At 36.6% G+C, this 19053-nt stretch overlaps 1 protein-coding gene across 1 annotated transcript in view; it reads right to left on the bottom strand.

Annotated features, from left to right (window-relative positions):
* The window catches only part of stk39 (serine threonine kinase 39), a 103997-nt gene that overhangs the window by 83804 nt on the left and 1140 nt on the right, over positions 1 to 19053 (bottom strand). Inside the window, exons 2-10 of the mRNA XM_020928940.2 lie at positions 17874 to 17986; positions 13497 to 13605; positions 11715 to 11856; positions 10060 to 10115; positions 8989 to 9098; positions 8797 to 8898; positions 6846 to 6979; positions 6711 to 6759; positions 2879 to 2944 (exon numbers count right to left, since the gene is read on the bottom strand). Coding sequence (XP_020784599.1) covers positions 2879 to 2944; positions 6711 to 6759; positions 6846 to 6979; positions 8797 to 8898; positions 8989 to 9098; positions 10060 to 10115; positions 11715 to 11856; positions 13497 to 13605; positions 17874 to 17986 — 881 coding nt within the window. The remainder of the gene's footprint in view (positions 1 to 2878; positions 2945 to 6710; positions 6760 to 6845; positions 6980 to 8796; positions 8899 to 8988; positions 9099 to 10059; positions 10116 to 11714; positions 11857 to 13496; positions 13606 to 17873; positions 17987 to 19053) is intronic.

Below are 19053 nucleotides of genomic sequence, written 5' to 3'. Positions count from 1 at the left end.
ACCAGGACTAAAACCAGGTCTAAACCAGGTCTAAACCAGGACTAAAACCAGGTCTAAACCAGGTCTAAAACAGGATTTAACAGGACTAAACCATGCTGCATGGACCCTGTCTCCTCGTCTTCTTTCAATAATATTTTTAATATGGCTCAGTAAAGTCTGGACTTTTTATTTTCTTTTATCAGACAAAACATCTTTTGTGAAGATTTCCTCGTCTTTGCTTCTTTACAGCAAGTCAAGTAATCCAAAGTATTCAGATTACGTTACTCACTTTAAGTAATTTAATGGATTATGTTACAAACTACATTTTGGGGTGTGTAATCTGTAATCTGTAGGGGAATACATTTTAAAAGTCACCTTCCCAACACTGATTATGGCACAATGAAACCTGTTATAGTTCAGTGCAGGCAACACTCAGCTGACTTATTCTGAACTCAAGTGCTGCTTATACAATAAATCTGCACTGGAAAAAGAGAAACTTTATCTCAAATACATGGGAATAAATGAGGTACAGGGCCTTTAATATCAACACTCACAGAAAAGTTACACAATGCACCTTTAAATGTGACCAAATATAAGCAGAAAACAGACTAGTTAAAGTGCATATGACAGTTTTTCGTGTTTTTCTATTACTTAGTTTGGTAAATATTTATCATAGTTTGCAGGTGAGTGTGAGTTTCTGGAAGAGGTCGAGAAGAAAGGCACGAAAAACACAGGAGTTAACGGTGAGTTAAAAAAAAAAAGGTGATAAAAGTGCTGTCATCTATTTTTAGTAGCCTAGTCAAATCATATCTAACGTGTAATTTAGTTTTGGCCCTTGTTAACATTACGGTTGCTAGGTAACAGTTACGAAATTACCTCTGCAAATGTCTAATCTGCTGCTCGTGTCCAACCAGGAGGTAAAATTATAAACAAAAATGAAATTTGGGGAAACTTGGTCCAATCTTGGTCAAAAAATGTTGTCTAATCTACCATAAGCTCTTTAAAGGTCTTATATTACACTATTTTCTGTTTAGTGTTATAACGCAGGGGTGTCAAACTCAAATTCACAGAGAGTTAAAACTGTGTGGTCAAAAGTCATGGGCCAAACTAAATATTTATTGAAAAATTTCTCATGTTTTTTCTTCTTTCGAGATATGTAATGTTAAACTATTTCTTATTAAAATAAATGTTTAATAATAGTTTTGCTTAAACATTGAATCCAGAACAAGCAAAATATGAAATAATAACAAAATTTTAAATAAATAATGTCTCTATAGTCGATCTGTAGCTGCCAGGCCAGCTCTAATACATGTTTGATATGATCACGCGGGCGAAATATAATTATATCGCAGGCCAAATTTGACATGTCTGTTGTAACGTTTCCTCATTACAAACATACTTGGAGTTGTGTTTTGTTTCATTCACGCACGTTTAACACACAAATTCTGCATATTTAAGCTGATTTCTTCCCTCAAACATAAAAAAAACACCCTGTTACCCCTTATGATGTTATGTGGTAATACACAGCAAAAAGTGGAGTGTTGAAATTGACTCTCACTGAATCAATTTTAACATTTTCTCAGGGTTTATATGAGTCCAATCTGTTGTAGAGTTAATTTAACATTTTTGGAAATGTTAATTAAGTAACACTGGACCAAAGTTCCTGTTTAACCCCAAAATCAAGAGTTACATGAACGTTATGAGAGTAAACAGATAACACTTTGTAGAGTTATCCTGATTTAGCTGAACAAAACACAGAGGTGTTTTATTTTTACACTTTTAGTTAATTACCTCCGCCAAGGAGGTTATGTTTTTGCCGGCGTTTGTTGTTTGTTTGTTTGTTTGTTTGTTTGTCTGTTTGTTTGTTTGTTTGTCTGTTAGCAACATAACTCAAAAAGTTATGGACCGATTTTGATGAAATTTTCAGGATTTGTTGGAAATGTGAAAAGGGAGAACTGATTTCATTTTGGGGGTGATCCAGAAGAAATCCTGGATTCTGGATCACTTTGAAATTTTTGTTAACATTGTGGTAAATGGGGCCAAAAATTTTGTTTCTCAATATCTCGGTTAATTATTGACCAAACCCCATGAAATTTGACTCAGGGATGGACAATGGGATCCTCTTTCATATTCCAAATTGAAAGATACGAGACAAATATTTATGGAAAACACAATTAATATGAGGGGGACTGTAGTCCTTGGTGGAGGTCTGCGCTCTCTGAGTGCTTTTCTAGTTTAAGATGAAATTATGAACAAAACTGGTTCAAACGGGTCGTCTGGTGGGTGGGGAGACAAAATAACACTACTGAAGTTCAATTAACTTCAATCATATCAACTCTGGCACATAACCCCAACTCGAACCCCCATTTAACACTTCCAATAGTTAAAAAAACACTTTCTGTGTTAAAAACAACTCTGAAACAATTTACCCTGGAATTTTAACCCTCCAGTTTTTGCTGTGTACAGGAAGTGCTCCACTGTGTTTTTAAACTCCATACACCTTCACCAGATTCATTTGGATGACTTAGCTTTTAAACTTGGAAACTACTGCTTCATGACATCACAAGGTGGAACAGAACATTTTGAGCTTTAGAGATGTAAACAAACTAATAATAAAGGCTGACGTAAACATGTGTGAATGGAACAAAACACAGCTCCAGGTCTGTTTTTGATGACGTACCGACATTATAACGCGGCTTAAAGCTCACACGAGTCAGTTCTGCGTAATATAACACCTTCAGCATCACTATAACTAAGTGGTTATTGTGGCCCCTATGTCTCTACCACAGTGTGTTTGAGGTGGTGAAAGCCAAATGTCCGTGTTGACAGTAAATGCAACATTCTGGTCATGTTTAGTCAATAGGAGGGTGGTTTTACGACGCAGGACACACACACGTACCTTCTTAGACCTCTGCGAAATCTTTGGTGCGCGACTCAAAAGCTTCTCCACCAGATATTCTTTGTTCTGTGGAAAGGAAAATGCAAGTCAGAGGGTTTAAACACTGGAATATTAAATCAAGGTTAGAGGAAGTCGGGCAAATCGTATTACGTGAAGCAGGCCTGAAATGAATGAGTTATTGTGGGACTGTTGACAATAAGATTTCAGCGCGGCTTCATTCTGCTTCTTAATAATAGTTTAAGTTTGAAACGGTGATTTCCTGGTTGAGCTGCAAAGTATAGGCCCAGCTGTATGCAAGTTCAGAATGGATAGATGTGCCTGTCCATTCAGAACAACAGAGAAAAAAATAAAAATAGGTAAATAGTCACATTTTTATACAGCGCTTTTCCACCTTTAAGACACTTAAAGCACTTTACATCAAAAAGCGACTCACATATTCACACACACATTCATACATTAGTGTACACAGACACAGGGGAAGAGGTGGGTTAAGTGTCTTGCCCAAGGACACAACGACAACATTCATCTCTGGGAGCTGGAATCGGACCAATAACCTGTTGGTTGCTGGATCTGACAGCACAAGCAATGATTTTCATGTCAGAGACTGATTCCTTTAAAGGGACAGTCCAGAATTTTGGATATAGGACCTCATTTCCTAGTGAGCCAGAGTGTTGGAGACGTGTGGAGACACTTTTTTAAATATTCCATCCAGTCCTTGTATTTGCAGAGGTCGCTGGTGCTAGACTAGTGCATGTCAATGGCCATAGTTATCCTGCCACTAAAAACAGTCTTGCCCACTCCAAAAAGCATTAAGGATGTAACAATAACCGAAAAATCGTGATATTGTTAGGGGTGTCAAATTATCGCGTTAATTGCGATTAATTAATTACAGTCATATTTAGCGCGTTATGTTTTTTAATCGCGTTAATCTCATTTTTAATCTCTAACTTTAGTGTTTCTGTATGTGAGTTTCTTTATTATAAAACCTGTTTTTATGTGTTGTTGGGACAACAACACACACACACACACACACAAAACACATTTATACATTTTTTTATTTCGGTAATTCCCCTCATTGCCGGAAAACCCACACAAAACGCGCGCAGTAACAGCGTAAGTAAACGTCATGTTAACGTTGGCGGCGTCAGTCGCACAATGGACGAGGTCGAAGAGCCAGTAGAACAGAGGCAGCAGTGCACAGGTAAAAACACATTCGTGTCTTGGAAATTATTCTCCCGACGTGAAATATAAAAGAAAATAACAAATATAATATCGCCTGAAAACAACCTGCATAGGCTCATGATCTCTGCACTACTGTCCTATAGTGACCTGCCACATGAGGGGACACGCACACAAACAACACAAACACACACAAACACACACACACACTTCATCATCGTCATTAACCTGAGAACGCGCTGACCACGTTTCCTTCCGTAGACACTGCGCGGACATCGCTGTCCTCCCATGAGCCGCGTGTGGATCGTGTTTTCTCGCGTACACGGCGTAAACCGAGCTTCCTCCTGTGAGCCTCTAAACCAGAACTAACACCAAGACTAAAACCAGGTCTAAACCAGGACTAAACCAGGACTAAACCAGGACTAAAACCAGAACTAAAACCAGGTCTAAACCAGGTCTAAACCAGGTCTAAACCAGGTCTAAACCAGAACTAAAACCAGAACTAAAACCAGAACTAAAACAGGACTAAACCAGGACTAAACCAGGACTAACACCAGGACTAACACCAGGACTAACACCAGGACTAACACCAGGACTAAAACCAGGATTAATCCATTCCAGGACTAAACTAGGACTAAAGTAGGTCTAAACCAGGTCTAAACAAGGACTAAAACCAGTGATCTCATATATAAAGCATTTCTCTATCAATAATATTTTTAATATGGTTAAGGAAAGACTGGACTTTTTATTGTCTTTAAGTCGACAAAAGTTATTATGTTCAGATTTCCTCGTCTTTGCTACTTTACAACAAACAGTTTCTTATTCATGGAGACTTGGGCTCAACAGCCAATTTGGAGAGATTTGTTAAACAATAAATTACTTTATAAAGTCACTTTTTTAAATCTATATCAGTCTTTTGATCTGAAATAATGTAATAATGAATTTAAATGAAAATACCTCAAATTGAAGGCTTTTCTCAGCAATTTTTAGGTGAGATTAAAATGAGATTAATGAGATTAATTAATTACAGATCATAATTAATTAATCTCTCAATTTTTTTAATCGCATGACAGCACTAGATATTGTATCGTCAAAGTTCTCACTATAATATCGTGGACCATCACAATAAATCGAATTACAAGTCTCTTTGCTTAAATTAAGAGTTATGGTGCAGCAATAGCTAAAAAAAAAAGACAGAGGGAACTACATAGACCATGATCCTTTGCTCCATTTCAACATCAACTACAAGAAGAAAAAACAGTTCTAAGCACTTTTAAGACTTAGTTCTTTGGCAAGTCTTGTTAAGGCATTTTAAGAGGAAAAAGTAACATTAACAGTTTTAGCTGTTTAGCCTCCACAAAACATCGCAATAAATATCGTACCATGAGATGTATATCGTGAAAATATCGTACCAAGATACTGTTCGTACTGGATATTGTTACATCCCTAATCGTGAGCCTCCCCACCATATTGTGAGCTTTTCCCCCAATATCGCAATAAATATCGTACTGTGAGGTTCATACCGTGACAATATCGTATCGTGAGACTTGGGTATTGTTACACCCCTACAAAGCACCCGAACCAAAACAATTATTACGCCAGACTGTCGATGTAAATGTGAAGTAAAATCAGTCTTGCAGTTGAAGGATTTATGTCTAAGCAGCAGCAGTGACTTGTACTTCCTGATAGAAAACCTTGCAGCGGCGGACTGATATCACCTAGCACCGATCTTACCGACAAAGTAAAATTCCGCTGCTGCTGAAAACATAGTCCCTCAACATGTGACGTTTCATGTGATGCAAGGTTAGTTTTATTTCAAACATTATTCTATCGACACAGACATTTACATGGACAGTCTGGTGTAATAATAGATTTTCTTTGGGTGTTTTGTGGAGTGGGTAAGACTGTTTTTAGCGGCAGGATAACTATGGCCATTGACATGCACTAGCCTAGCACCAGTGACCTCTGCAAATACAAGGACTGGATGGAATATTTTAAAAACTGTCTCCACACGTCTCCAACACTCTGGCTCACTAGGAAATGAGGCCCTATGTCCAAATTCCAAACTGTCCCTTTAACACAGGGGTCTCCAATAGCTCTCCCCCCCTTTTCCAAGTTGTTCGCCAAGGGATGTCTGAATTACAAGTATAGGGTTGAAGTACAATTTGATTAATTACCATTGTAAATCTATCATTTTGATGCCCAGTTTTATGCACTAATAAATGGATAATGGTTTATATTTTATAGGCATCTAACTGTTCCATCTAATGTCTAAGGCTTTTATTTTTACTCAGTTTCTTGCAAGTGTTAAAATAAGAAGCTCTCTGGCATTTTTGTTTTGTAAAGGTAGGAGACCCCTGCTTTAACATATAGTGGTCCTCAATGATGTAAACAAGCATATAATGATAACTCAAAATGTGTCAAAATAAAGAAAATTAACAGTAAAAGACATCTCTACCACAAAAAGGATTATAAATATACAACTAAAAAGCTCAAACGAGGTCTTAACTCACTGAAGTAAGCATGGAATACAATTTAGATTACAACATTTTTGTCATTGTTTTGTCTAATAATCACCATCAATACCACAATTTGCCCTAACACGGCTCTACAAACACATTGAAATGCAGTGTGAGTGAGATGAGAGGAATACCTTGGCCTTTTGGAAGAATTTACACTTGAGAAGCTCTGCAGATGTGGGCCTGCACACAGAGGGAGACAGCGCACAGTGAATATTAAGTGAAGCTTTTGTATTGATTCGAACAGAGCTGGTCACATGATCCCTCACCTTTTGGCAGGATCCTTCTGAAGGCACATGGAGATAAGTTTCCTAAAGGATTTGCCGTACTTCTTCACCAGCTCTTTGTCCTCCACCCCCGTCTCTAGAGTGGGAGGGTCATTCTGGAGCGTCAGCATTAGAACCTGGAATACAATTTGAGATTTGAATTACTGTAAGGGTAAACAATACGGATTTTATTGATACTTTAACATTCTCTGGGGGTGTGATGCTATCCGAGGGCATTGCTCTGTTTGAAGCTCTGTTATTCATCACGGTATCATCATTGTACAGCAATTGTTCAACAATGAAGGCATCAGCTGTTCCTATAGAGTTTCTCAACTTTTACAGTTTTCCAGTAATACCAAGAAAATGTGCAACTCTTTTTGACACCATCTCTTCTGGTGTGAAAATGCTGATGCCCACTCATGTACAAGTTTCTAACGACGGCCCAGCTAAGACAGAGCTGTTTACTGGTAACTCTGACCCGTTTTTACGCATTAAAACGAATAACAAATGTAAGATAAGATAAGATAAGATAATCCTTTATTGTCTCCCATGGGAGAAATTTGTCTTGGGACAGGGGGTAACATGCTTTATCAAAAAATAGGAAAACACAATACAAAGCACCACATAAACAAACACCATAGAACAAAATAAATATGAGACCAAGTATGACCGCGAGTGATGCACCAACAGGACCTTTAAATTATTCTTAACAGGCAAGCCCTTTGCATTCTTGTATTCTATTATTAATTGTACATTTCCTAAGGCTATGTGCAGTTTTGATTGCACAGTCCTGTATAATGTATTAAAAAAAAAAAATTATCACAAGAGAGTCGATCAGTAAACCAGCTTCTGTTTTTGTTTGGAACAATACATTTACAGACATTAACTAGAATGAATATATTTATTTCTACATTATGAATAGAAAATATTTTGTAACTAATAAGACGTGTGAGGTGTGCCTGAAAATCCTGCATAGATGTTCCCCTGTTAACGGCATCATTTAAAAATTTTGCTTAAACAGATAATCTTTGCTCATTCTGTCACAGTGTTGAAGAAATAGTTACCGATATGTTTTGGGAATCCTCATACACTCAAATCTTTTGGAATGACATATTTTTGTCAGTGAATAGAAAGCTTGATACAAACCCACAATTGAATGTAAAACATGTACTTTTTTGGTGCCTTTGAGAAAGCTATTCCTGCAAAAAAAAAATGTGTTGAACAAACACATAGTCCTAATCCTATCAAAATTCCATATACATTGCTGTAAATTTTCTAGTCAGAAACCTGAATTTGTTGTATTTCAGTTCCTCTTGTCCTCTTATATAATGTATTATTTTTAGTTTTTCTGAATTTGTATAATGCAGATTTGCATGTAATGAAAATGTTGTGCATGCTGAGCCCTTCTTGAGCCTCTGGCAGTGTTATTATTTGTACCGTTGTATATTGCATTGTATATTAAAAAAAAAAAAAAAAAAAAAAAAAAAAAAACGGTGGTTAAAATCAAACACCAAAACAGGACCATGAACACTCACATTGACCACAGGTTCCTGAAAATGTGTTGTTTTAATCCATTTTTGTATTTTTTTCTATACTGGTTTCATATTTTATCTTATAACTTTTTTTGTCAGTGTCCGCTAATGTGTGCACTGTGTCACCATGGAAAGTTCTGCACATTCAACCATAGAAATACATGCAGTACAGCCCCAGGTAGAACATAAAGGAGCTGGACTTCACAATTATTTCAGCACAGTCGCCACCTACTGCTGCTGCTGCATCCTTGGACAAAACCAAGGACAAAACAGGACAGAAGGCAGAATGCATTGTCATGGGGCTTTCACCGAGAGCCATCGCAGACTGCAGATGTGTAGAAGCCAATTGTCAAATCAGAACACCATATCAATCTGCCATAAACCAGGTTAGGCCAGTATAAATGTGTATTCATCAGACTTACCTTCATGGGTGGGTAGCGGTGATAGGGCGCAGAACCTGTCGCTAACTCTATGGCCGTGATTCCAAAACTCCAAATGTCGGCTTTAAAATCATAGCCTCGTACCTGCAAAAACAAAATAACGGAATATATACTGCTTATGAAGTTGTTATCGTGAAACTATCTTGAATATAAACAACATAAATTTGCATATACCTGCTCCATGACCTCAGGTGCCATCCAACACGGCGTGCCCACAAATGTCTTTCTAACTTTATGTCTTGTCATATCTCCCCCTGCAGCTAAGAATGCACTGACACCAAAATCTAAAAAAAAACAAGATGCATACATTAGAGTTATGTCAGATCAGTGGTACTTTTTATGACTATTCAAACTATTACTTCTATAGTACATTGAGAAGGATTCATATTATGTATTCTTGTGGTTTTAATTCAATTCTCATGCTTTTGTTCACTTCTTTGGCATATTTCTTTACAACTGTGAATAGTGTATTATATGATATTAATATTAAACTTACTTAACCATGAGGCAACAAATAAAAAATATGTATTCAACAGCTCAATTAAAAACTATATTAATTAGATTTCTTAATGAGCTAATTATGTAAAACAAAAAGTCATGTTTTTGTTCAGATTGAATAAGTATTTCACATTTTCTAACTTAAAATAATATCTACAATAGGAAAACACACTATAACTCAATTTCCAAATTGGCGTTTAGGCGTTGGAGCTCCCCCTGCTGTCAACTACAAGAATGAACCATCAGAAATAAACAAATGAAGTAAGAAAGTTTAATCCTATGCTAATATAGCCATGAATTTGTTCTGAACACAATTTGACCGCAGAATGAGTCCAGAGATTGTTTATCGGCTCAAAAATTGCATAGGAGAAGTCTGGATTTTTACCTATAACGTGACAATTCTGGCAAAATCCAAACAACATTGCTTTTGTTGTAAATTGTTGTTTGGCATGTGTTTTAGAGACTGTTACAATCCAAATTAACAATTATCAAAACAGTTAATGATGTTTTTTTTGTATTCTAGATACAGACAAAATATTATTTATATAACATTTTTGTTTGGGATCATTAAGAGCATTTGATTGTCATTCTCTTAAGTTGCGTAAGATTCATGGAAGCCTCTTGTTTATTTATATTTTAACAACCTGTGTGTATGCTGGCGTGAAAACTGGTTGTTGTAATGTAATAAAGTTCCAAAAGCGTGACAATAAACAACGAGAGAATAGAAAATGCAGTTATTCTCCACACCTGCTATCTGAACAGACCCGTCCTCGCCGAGTAGAATGTTTCCTGCTTTGACATCTCTGCGAAATAAAGACAGATGGCACACATGGTCAGATAACATGTGGCGGGCATTGATTCTTCCGCCCACTACAAGCTGGAGCTGTGCCCAGGGGGGCGCGTCCCACTTTGGCCCGGCTCACTGACCTTCATACAGGCACTACACATCAATTACTGCAATCGCCAGTGCGCTCGGTGCACAGTAACGCGCTGGAGAACTCACTGTGTCTCAAAGCTAATAGACACTTTTATTAAACTCATAAAATATAAAATAAACAACGTATTAAAATTCTAATTAATTTAAATCAAGACTACCCAATTGTTTTTACGTGTCAAATACTTAAAGCTGCACTGTGTAACTTCTCTGGAGGGGGTCCACAACTTGTCTGTTTCCATGGAGATGTTAGTACTTGGGTTTAAATGGAGTGTTGCAGTACTCAAGACCTCTTTTTTACGGTCTTGGTCTTGGTCTCGTATCAGACTCGAGCGCATTTGGACTCGGTCTTGTCTCGGTCTTGGTCTTGTCTCGGACTCGAGGTCTGACACTCGACGAGTGCGATCTTATTTCATTATGGCCGCTAAAAGTGCAGAACTGCAAAAACCAGTAAGATAATGTAACTGTAAATGTTATGAACTTGAAAAAACCCACTTGATTCACTTTGGAGCAGTTTTCTGTAAAGTGAAAGTGGAAGTGGGATTAAAGAAGAGGTTCTCAAAGTGTGGGTGAGGGGAGGGTCCAAAAAAGGGGCGCAGTACAGATTACTTCACCTATTTTAAGATTAAATGAACATTAATCAGATCAAATGGAGAAAACATTGATATATATGTACCAAAATAACTGTAAAATACAAATAAATATAAGGAATGACAAAGACGATCTTGATTTGGTCTAGATAGGCCATAGTCTCGGTCTTGTCTGGGTCTCAACCTTTAAAAGTTTTGGCCTTGTCTTGGTCTCGACCCTCAGAGGTCTTGGTCTTGTCTTGGTCTCGAGACCCTTTAGTCTTGGACCGGGATTGGTCTCTATTACTAAATTAGTTTAAATTGTCCACAGAATGGTATTAAACTACTCTGTATTACATTTATCCAACTATTTATTGCTCAAAAATAGCTTAAAAAACATCCATTCGAGGGGTCGCCTCTCCACAAACCTAACCTGTAATTTAACTTGAGAGAGTCATAAGTTTATGGTCATACTGTGGAACATTCTAGGCACAACATGGAGACAAGCAGGTGACAGACGCTCAAGCAGACAAGTTACACAGTGCATCTTTGAGTTTGCATTGTTGTTTTAATATTTATTATGTCTCAAAATTAGCATTAGCGGTAGCATTAGCATTAGCGGTAGCGTTGAGACGTTGAGAAGTGTCGTCTGCTGAAGAACTAATTTTATTTCTGTACTTTTTAACATGTTGTCAGCCACGTCCACTCAATCTTATTTTTATATTTATCTTTAAATATGTATTAATGTTTGCACGACTCAGCAAAAACCCGTACATACACAACTGGACAGGAAGTCATGATGCTAACAGTCAGCACAGAGCCTATTCGATTGTCGCAACAGATTAGAAAAAGCAATGAAAATGGGGAAAATAATAGTTGTTTTTTTTTAAGCTGTGTACCTGTGGATCTGTCCGTTTCTGTGCAAGTAATCCAGGGCTTCAAGAATTTCTTTTAATATTGTGGCGATAATGGGCTCGTCTAAAGATCGGTTTGGACCTTCTTCGTTTTTGCTAATGTGCTTGAGTATGTCCAACATAGATCCTGGTAAACAAGAAGAAAAAACACACAAAAATACAGATTCATTGTAAATAATATAGTTCATATTTTATATTCTGTTATATATAAAAAGCGCAATGGCAACAGACTGAAAAGAAGATGTACCTTTCATGCAGGCATTAAAAGTATTACAAGACTATTATATATTAGAAAGCATAGAACCAATACACATTAAATACAATATTAAACCTTTGTCTGTTATGTTGTATGTTTCACCCTTGGATCATTATTTTGTACTTTTTGGACATTTTAATTTGCAGTATTGGTCGAAAATGAAAAGAAACAAGTCCACTGGGGAAAACAGGAACTTTTGAAGCAACAACGTCTTGAATAAAGGAGAATAAAGATTCAAAAAGCATGCATGAATTTACCTAAATATAAATTTGTAAGGGGAAATGAGAAGGGGAAACAATTATAACACGCTGTGAACTCTCAAATAAAACTTGCAGATGTATTTGAGCAAACTTAGTCTAATAATATTTTGTATAATCAGCTCTTGAGGTCAAAATAAGCTGTTGCGCACTTTCTGTATCTAATGAATATTAAAGCTTTTTATTGTATAATATAATGGAAGTGCGTGGTTAGCATGCTAGCTGTTGGTAGCTTTACCATGACTGTAACTGCCCTGGTTTCCCTGGCACTGAACAATAATGATGCTCAGAATACATAAGATAAGTGAGGATAACTGCTGAAAATAGTTTAAAATGAACTAATTCTGTTTTTCATGTTTTTAAGACAGTAAAAACCAGGTACAGAGCCTTTAAAAGTCCATTTTGTATCACATGTCTCCATTTACAAAGATAAATAAAATATGATTAGATGCAATATGATACGTACGTACATGTAATGATAAAGTATAGGTAAGATTTATTACTACTAGGGATGTAACGATATCCAAATCTCACAGTACAATATTTATTGCGATATTTTGAAGAGGCTAATATACACTTTTTTGCTTTTAAAATACCATGACAAGATTTTGGTGCGAATTATTTCTGTCACAATCCCAAGAATTCAAGTCAAAAACATATTTCTTCATGTTTTCTGCACTGAAATGAATCATGGGATATGTAGTTCCCTATGTTTATAAGCTGTTGCTGCTGTAAAACCATGCATTTAAGCAATGGAACTTGTGATTCAATATATTGTGACAGCTAACGATATTATTGTGAGACTTTTGATCATACGATATCACAATATTTCGTTTATTGTTACATCCCTAACTACTACATTACACAAAATGGACTCTTGTGAGATTTAAGACGTGTTATAATGTTGTTACCTCCTCATAAACAGACCTGGTGTTGTGTTTTGTTTCATTCGCACATGTTTGACTGCATACACAGTGCTCTGCTCCACCTTGTGATGTGATTTAGCAGTAGTTTTCAAGTTAACAGCTACATTTTACCTTTAGTTCAGTGGAGTGAAGGTGTAGGAAGGAGTGGAGCACTTCCTGTATGTCCACATCACAAGGTGGAACAGAGCGTTTATTATTATTATTATGTTAAACATGTGAATGAAACAAAACACAACTCCAGGTATGTTTTAATGAGGAAACAACATTAAAACACAGAACAGAAAATAGCGTAATATGGTCACTTTATTTTATATTTATTAGCACTCACCTCCACTCAGAAGTTTCATAACTAACCAAAGTTCATCCTTCACGACAAATGAGGTGTAATACGTGACTATATTACGGTGACTGCATTGGCTCATAGCTTGGATTTCTTTCTGTGGAAAAGAAAAAAAAAGACATTTTACAATTAGAGCAACTATACACAAAAATACTGACAGCACGGTACACATATTCTGAACCAAAAATCAAACTCCATGCTAACCAGACATAATAGTACTCAGAATAAAAATGCATGTTTGATTTCTAATTTATTGCTTGCCTGACCAGCCAGTCCCAGACCACAAAGGGTGAAAAACCTCCATCCTAACTTGAGATAATCCATATAATATCTTATACCTGACATAAATAAGAGTTTGGTGCTTCTAGGGGTGTGCAAAAATATCGGAATATCGATATATCGTATCGTTTAATGTGATGATACAGTATCGATATCGTGGGCTACTGTATCGATATATCACCAAGAGTATTTTTGGGTGTATTTTACTAAATTATTTTGTTACAGAGCTACAGTTTTGTTGCTTGTGGAGTGAAAGGAAGCTCATTTATGCGACACATTTGACATTTTTAGTGTTTTGAGGATTAAAATGTTTTGTGTTTCATATGAACTTTGCAACAAAGCAAAGACTTTTAGTATCACAGCCACGATTTAGCCTTTATTTTTTATTGAACCGTATCGAATCCATTTGAAATATATCATATTGAATGGAAAGTGCACTGTATCGAGATATGTATCGTATCGTGGCCGGTGTATTGAGGTATGTATCGTATCGGCAACTTCTTAATGATACCCAGCCCTAGGTGCTTCGATTGCTGATTCTGCAAAAATCCACACTATTTCTCAGTCTTTTTTTTCCCCTTTTTATAATAAGCAGTAGGTGTATAACGATATCCAAGGCTCACGATATGATATTGTCACGGTATGAACCTCACGGTACAATATTTATTGAGATATTGTGGGAAAGCTCACGATATGGTGGGGAGGCTCATGATGATGTAACAATATCCAAATCTCTCGGTATGATATTTTCACGATATACATCTCATGTTTATTGCGATATTTTGTTGAGGCTGCGAACAAAACTGTTAATATGCTGCTTTTTCCTTTTTTAAATGCCTTGGCAAGACTTAATCCAAAGAACTAAGACTTAAAAGTGCTCAGAACTGTTATTTCTTCATGTACTCTACAACAAAATGGAGCAAAGGATCATGGTCTATGTAGTTCCCTCTGTTTTTTAGCTATTGCTGCACCATAACTCTTTCATAATTTAATCAAAAAGACTTGTAATTCGATATATTGTGATGGCCCACGATATTACTGTGAGAACTTTGACGATACGATATCACAATATTTCAATTATTGTTACATTCCTAGTAAGCAGCCATATATTGTTTGTTTTTTTAACGCAAACTGAGCATGCTTCTTTCTGATTGGTTAACCCACATGAAATTGTAGAGACAGGACACGGCTCCAGATCCACTCGTCTTTGTAAAGTTTTGTCAGAGCGTGTTTTTCTGGCCGGTCAGGTAACTTTACTGCGAGTACTACTACATAAAACAAGAACCGGACCCTCATATCTGTAGAGAATCACCACTGATCCTATATCTACTTGGCAATTTGTGCAAATACAGATGTTTATTGAGCTGTACATTGCGCTGAAGCTAAAGTCAATGCATTGCTCTTTGACCCTCATTTGTAATACCCGTGCACAGCAATACAATGGACATACCCAAACATACATTCTCCATAATCCATAACAATACGTGTCTGAGGCCCCAGCACTTCGATTCCTCACTTGAATCATTGCTCCTGTCTTTTGCACTTCCTGTCTGTCTACTGTCAATGTAACACGAGGGGGTAAGATACGAACAATGCAAGGCCTATGCTGAGAATAGACAGTCTACACGGAGCAAAGTTGTTGTTTTTTTCCATTTTAGTTGCAATATGATGATTTTAAAGGCTTTCTTGTGGCTGTAACTGATCATATATGGTATACAATTGTATGTTTTGTTTTTTATACAATAACTACCAACAAAAACACTTCTTATAAAACATGGTAAACCTTTCTGGACCATCTACCTCGGGACTTGGCTAATGTACTTCAAAACAAAGGCTCTTATTTTGTCTTTCATTTTAACCAATAACTTTGCAATGTGTACATCTTAGTTCTGACTCAATAAACACTTTACAGTAATAGTTTTAGTATTGCAGGGTAATAGCATCGTACCACATGCTTCATACATTGTTAGAATTACTTTTTACCAAGAAGAAACTGCAATATCTATAATTATACATTCACTTTCTATCCTATTACTACATATTGGTGTGTTTTTTTAATAATCAGTGACTGTAACTACTGCAATTGGCATTATGTGCTGTAGCCTATGTCCTTTTTTAGAATAGGTAACAATATATTGTCAAGAGAAGCAAGCTTGAAAGAAAGAAAAGGGATGTAACAATATCCAAATCTCTCGGTACAATATTATCATGATATACATCTCACGGTACAATATTTATTGCGATATTTTGAAGAGGCTGATATAATTGCAGATAGGACATGTTTCGGCTTTTAAAATACCTTGACAAAATTTGGGTGTGAATTATTTCTGCCATAATCCCAAGAATTCAAGTAAAAAACCTATCTCTTCATGTTGTTTGCTTTGAAATGAATCATGGGATATGTAGTTCCCGATGTTTATAAGCTACTATAAAACCGTGCATTTAAGCAAAGGAACTTGTGATTCGATATATTGTGACAGCACATGATATTATTGTGAAACTTTTGACTAGAGGTGGGACCAAGTCTTTGTTTTGCAAGTCTCAAGTAAGTCTCAAGTTCAAGTCAAGTCCCAAGTCAAATACAGGAAAGTCCAAGTCGAGTCTCAAGTCATCTGCTTTGTCATTTCATGTCTTTAAACCAAAAGACCAAATATAACTTAGATTTTTGCAATTTATATGATTTTTAAACTAAACTGTACTTTAAAAAACTCTAAGAGTTGTAAATGTAAATGTCTTGACAAGATCGCAAATTATTACAGTCAGAACAGAAAAAGTTCAGGTTTAAGAGTGCTTAATAACAGTTCATTTGCCAACTAGTCTAAGCATCAAGTCTTCTCAAGTCACAGCCCTCAAGTCCGAGTCGAGGTCCAAGTCTTTGTCTATTTTATCAAGTCAAGTCTCAAGTCCTAAAAGTAGTGACTCATGTCTGACTCATGTCCACCTGTGCAATTTGCAAGTCCTCAACTCTGCTTTTGACGAATGGATATCACAATATTTCGGTTATTGTTACATCCCTAGTTTCTTAATAAAAATTTGCACTGTACAACAAAGAGCAATATGATTCAGCGATTCAAAGAAATGTATTGTCTCATAACTTTTTTGGAGGAGTGTCCACCATCTGCTTGTCTCATTGTGATGTCACTGCTTTGACATCGCCATGAGACAAATATATCTTGCATTTATTCATTTACAGGTGTTTTTATTGCTCATGACTAACGCAAAAACGTGCATTCTTACTGCGAGCTGGTCCACTTCTCCACAGATCTGACCTGTAAGTTGGCCTTGCTTGTCTCAATGGTGATAGTAAATTTAATTGCCATACAGTGGAACATTCCAGGGAAAAACAATAACATTTACATGAAGTCAAGTAGGTGGTGGACCAGGTTCTGTAGTGCTGAGTTATTTTTTATGTATACACTAGAGGTCAAAGGTTTTAGAACACCCTAATTTTTCCAGTTATTTATTGCAATTCAAGTCGTGCAAGTCCAATGAAGAGCTTGAAATGGTACAAAGGTAAAAACTGAACAGCCAGAGCTTAAAAAAAAAAAGATAAAAGATACAAAACACTACAAAACACAAGTCCAAGCTCTGCCAAAACTACCTCAGGAAAAAAGAACAAGATGGTAAAGCTTGAAAACATGGAGTGTCCAGACTTAAACCCCATCGAGTTGGTTTTGGGGATGAACTGGACAGAAGAGTAAAAGCCAAGCAACCTACAAGTGTCACACATTTATGAAAACTTCTGCAACAGACTTGGGAAGAACTTTCTGAAGAATATTTGATTTCTGTTGTAAAAAGAACGAGCCACGAGTGTGTTCAGCTGTTATATCTGCCAAAGGTGGACACTTTCATGAATCAAAAGTTTAAGTAAACAGTAAAAAAAACTGAAAAAAGTGGCAGTGTATACAAAAATAAGAATAATCTCCTCTGTGTTGACCCTCCACCGTGTAGCTTCAGCACAACAGTAAAAGGGACAGTGGGGTGGTAGGTGAACGGGTTTGGGTAACGCTTCAATACAGCCCCTATAGTAGCAGCTGAGGTTGAAAAAACAGCCCTTATTTCTTATTATTTAGTTATTTGTCTCACCAGCAGCTCGTCCATGCTGGTCTGGCACTTCTCCAGGTTGATCCTCTTGATGGCCACTCTCTCCTGTCTGGGCGTACAGAGGGCAGCCTGCACCACAGCTGTAGCCCCGCTCCCTGCAAGGCAAAAAAGTGAAAAAATAAACAAAAGCAATAGGAGATTTGACACATAATTCAGCTTTTTACTGTCTGGAGATGCAGGGTTAACACTTTGTGATGTGTTTTTACTCCATACACTTTCACTAGAATGATTTTGGATCATTTCAACCCTGGAATTGACAATCTCTACTGAACTAAAGTAAAAAGTAGCAGTTACCATTAAACAAAACACAACTCCAAGTCTGTTTTTGAGATTATAACATGGTTTAAATAAAGCTCACAGGAGTCAAGTTTGCATAACACGGGACCTTTAATAATTAGTTTGTTATGAAATAAGTTGTCATGGTTCATGTTTTGAAGTGGTTGGTCCATTTTGTCATGTGGAAAAAGAGGGAGGAAGTTCTTTAATAACAAAAAAAAAAAAAAAAAAACCCCAAAACCCATTCATCCATCCATTTTCTTCCGCTTATCTGATGCCAGGTCACGGGGGCAGCAGTCTAAGCAGGGACTCCCAGACTTCCTTCACCCCAGACACGTCCTCCAGCTCCTCCGGGGGAACCCAAAAACCCAAAAACCCCAAAATCCAAAAACCCCAAAATCCAAAAACTCCAAAATCCAAAAATCCAAAATCCAAAATCCAAAAATCAAAACTAAACTGTCATTGTCAATGTCTTTTCTTGTCATTCCAGTTTAGTTTTGATTTTTGTAATTTTAGATTTATGGATTTTTGTGTCTTTTTGTTTGTTATTAAAGAACTTCAACTGCAGTCGTGCATTTTAGGTCCTCCCTCTGTTTCTATGTGACATAAGTGTTGCTGATGGATTTGCTTGGTCTTCAAAGTTCAACTTAGGGCAAAAAGGAACCATCATATTAACAGAAGATAAAGTATAAAAGAGTTACCATAGATACAAGTTGAGTAACCATGCTATTTCTATCCTAACAATGCTATAACTGTCATATAACTGAAGAGAAAAGTGAAACTTTGTGTGTAACTTCACAACCAACACAGAAAAACTGAAAACAGAAAAGAAAAATGAAAATGTTAAACCGCAACTGTGCAGAGAGACTACTGCAAGTGTTAGCAG

Source organism: Boleophthalmus pectinirostris, unplaced genomic scaffold (genome assembly GCF_026225935.1).
Source record: "Boleophthalmus pectinirostris isolate CB_2022bp ecotype Guang Dong unplaced genomic scaffold, ASM2622593v1 HiC_scaffold_1, whole genome shotgun sequence".
In the NCBI taxonomy this organism is placed as follows: Eukaryota; Metazoa; Chordata; class Actinopteri; order Gobiiformes; family Gobiidae; genus Boleophthalmus; species Boleophthalmus pectinirostris.
Note: the sequence above shows the minus strand (reverse complement) of the source record. Positions and strands in the feature narration are given on the sequence as shown.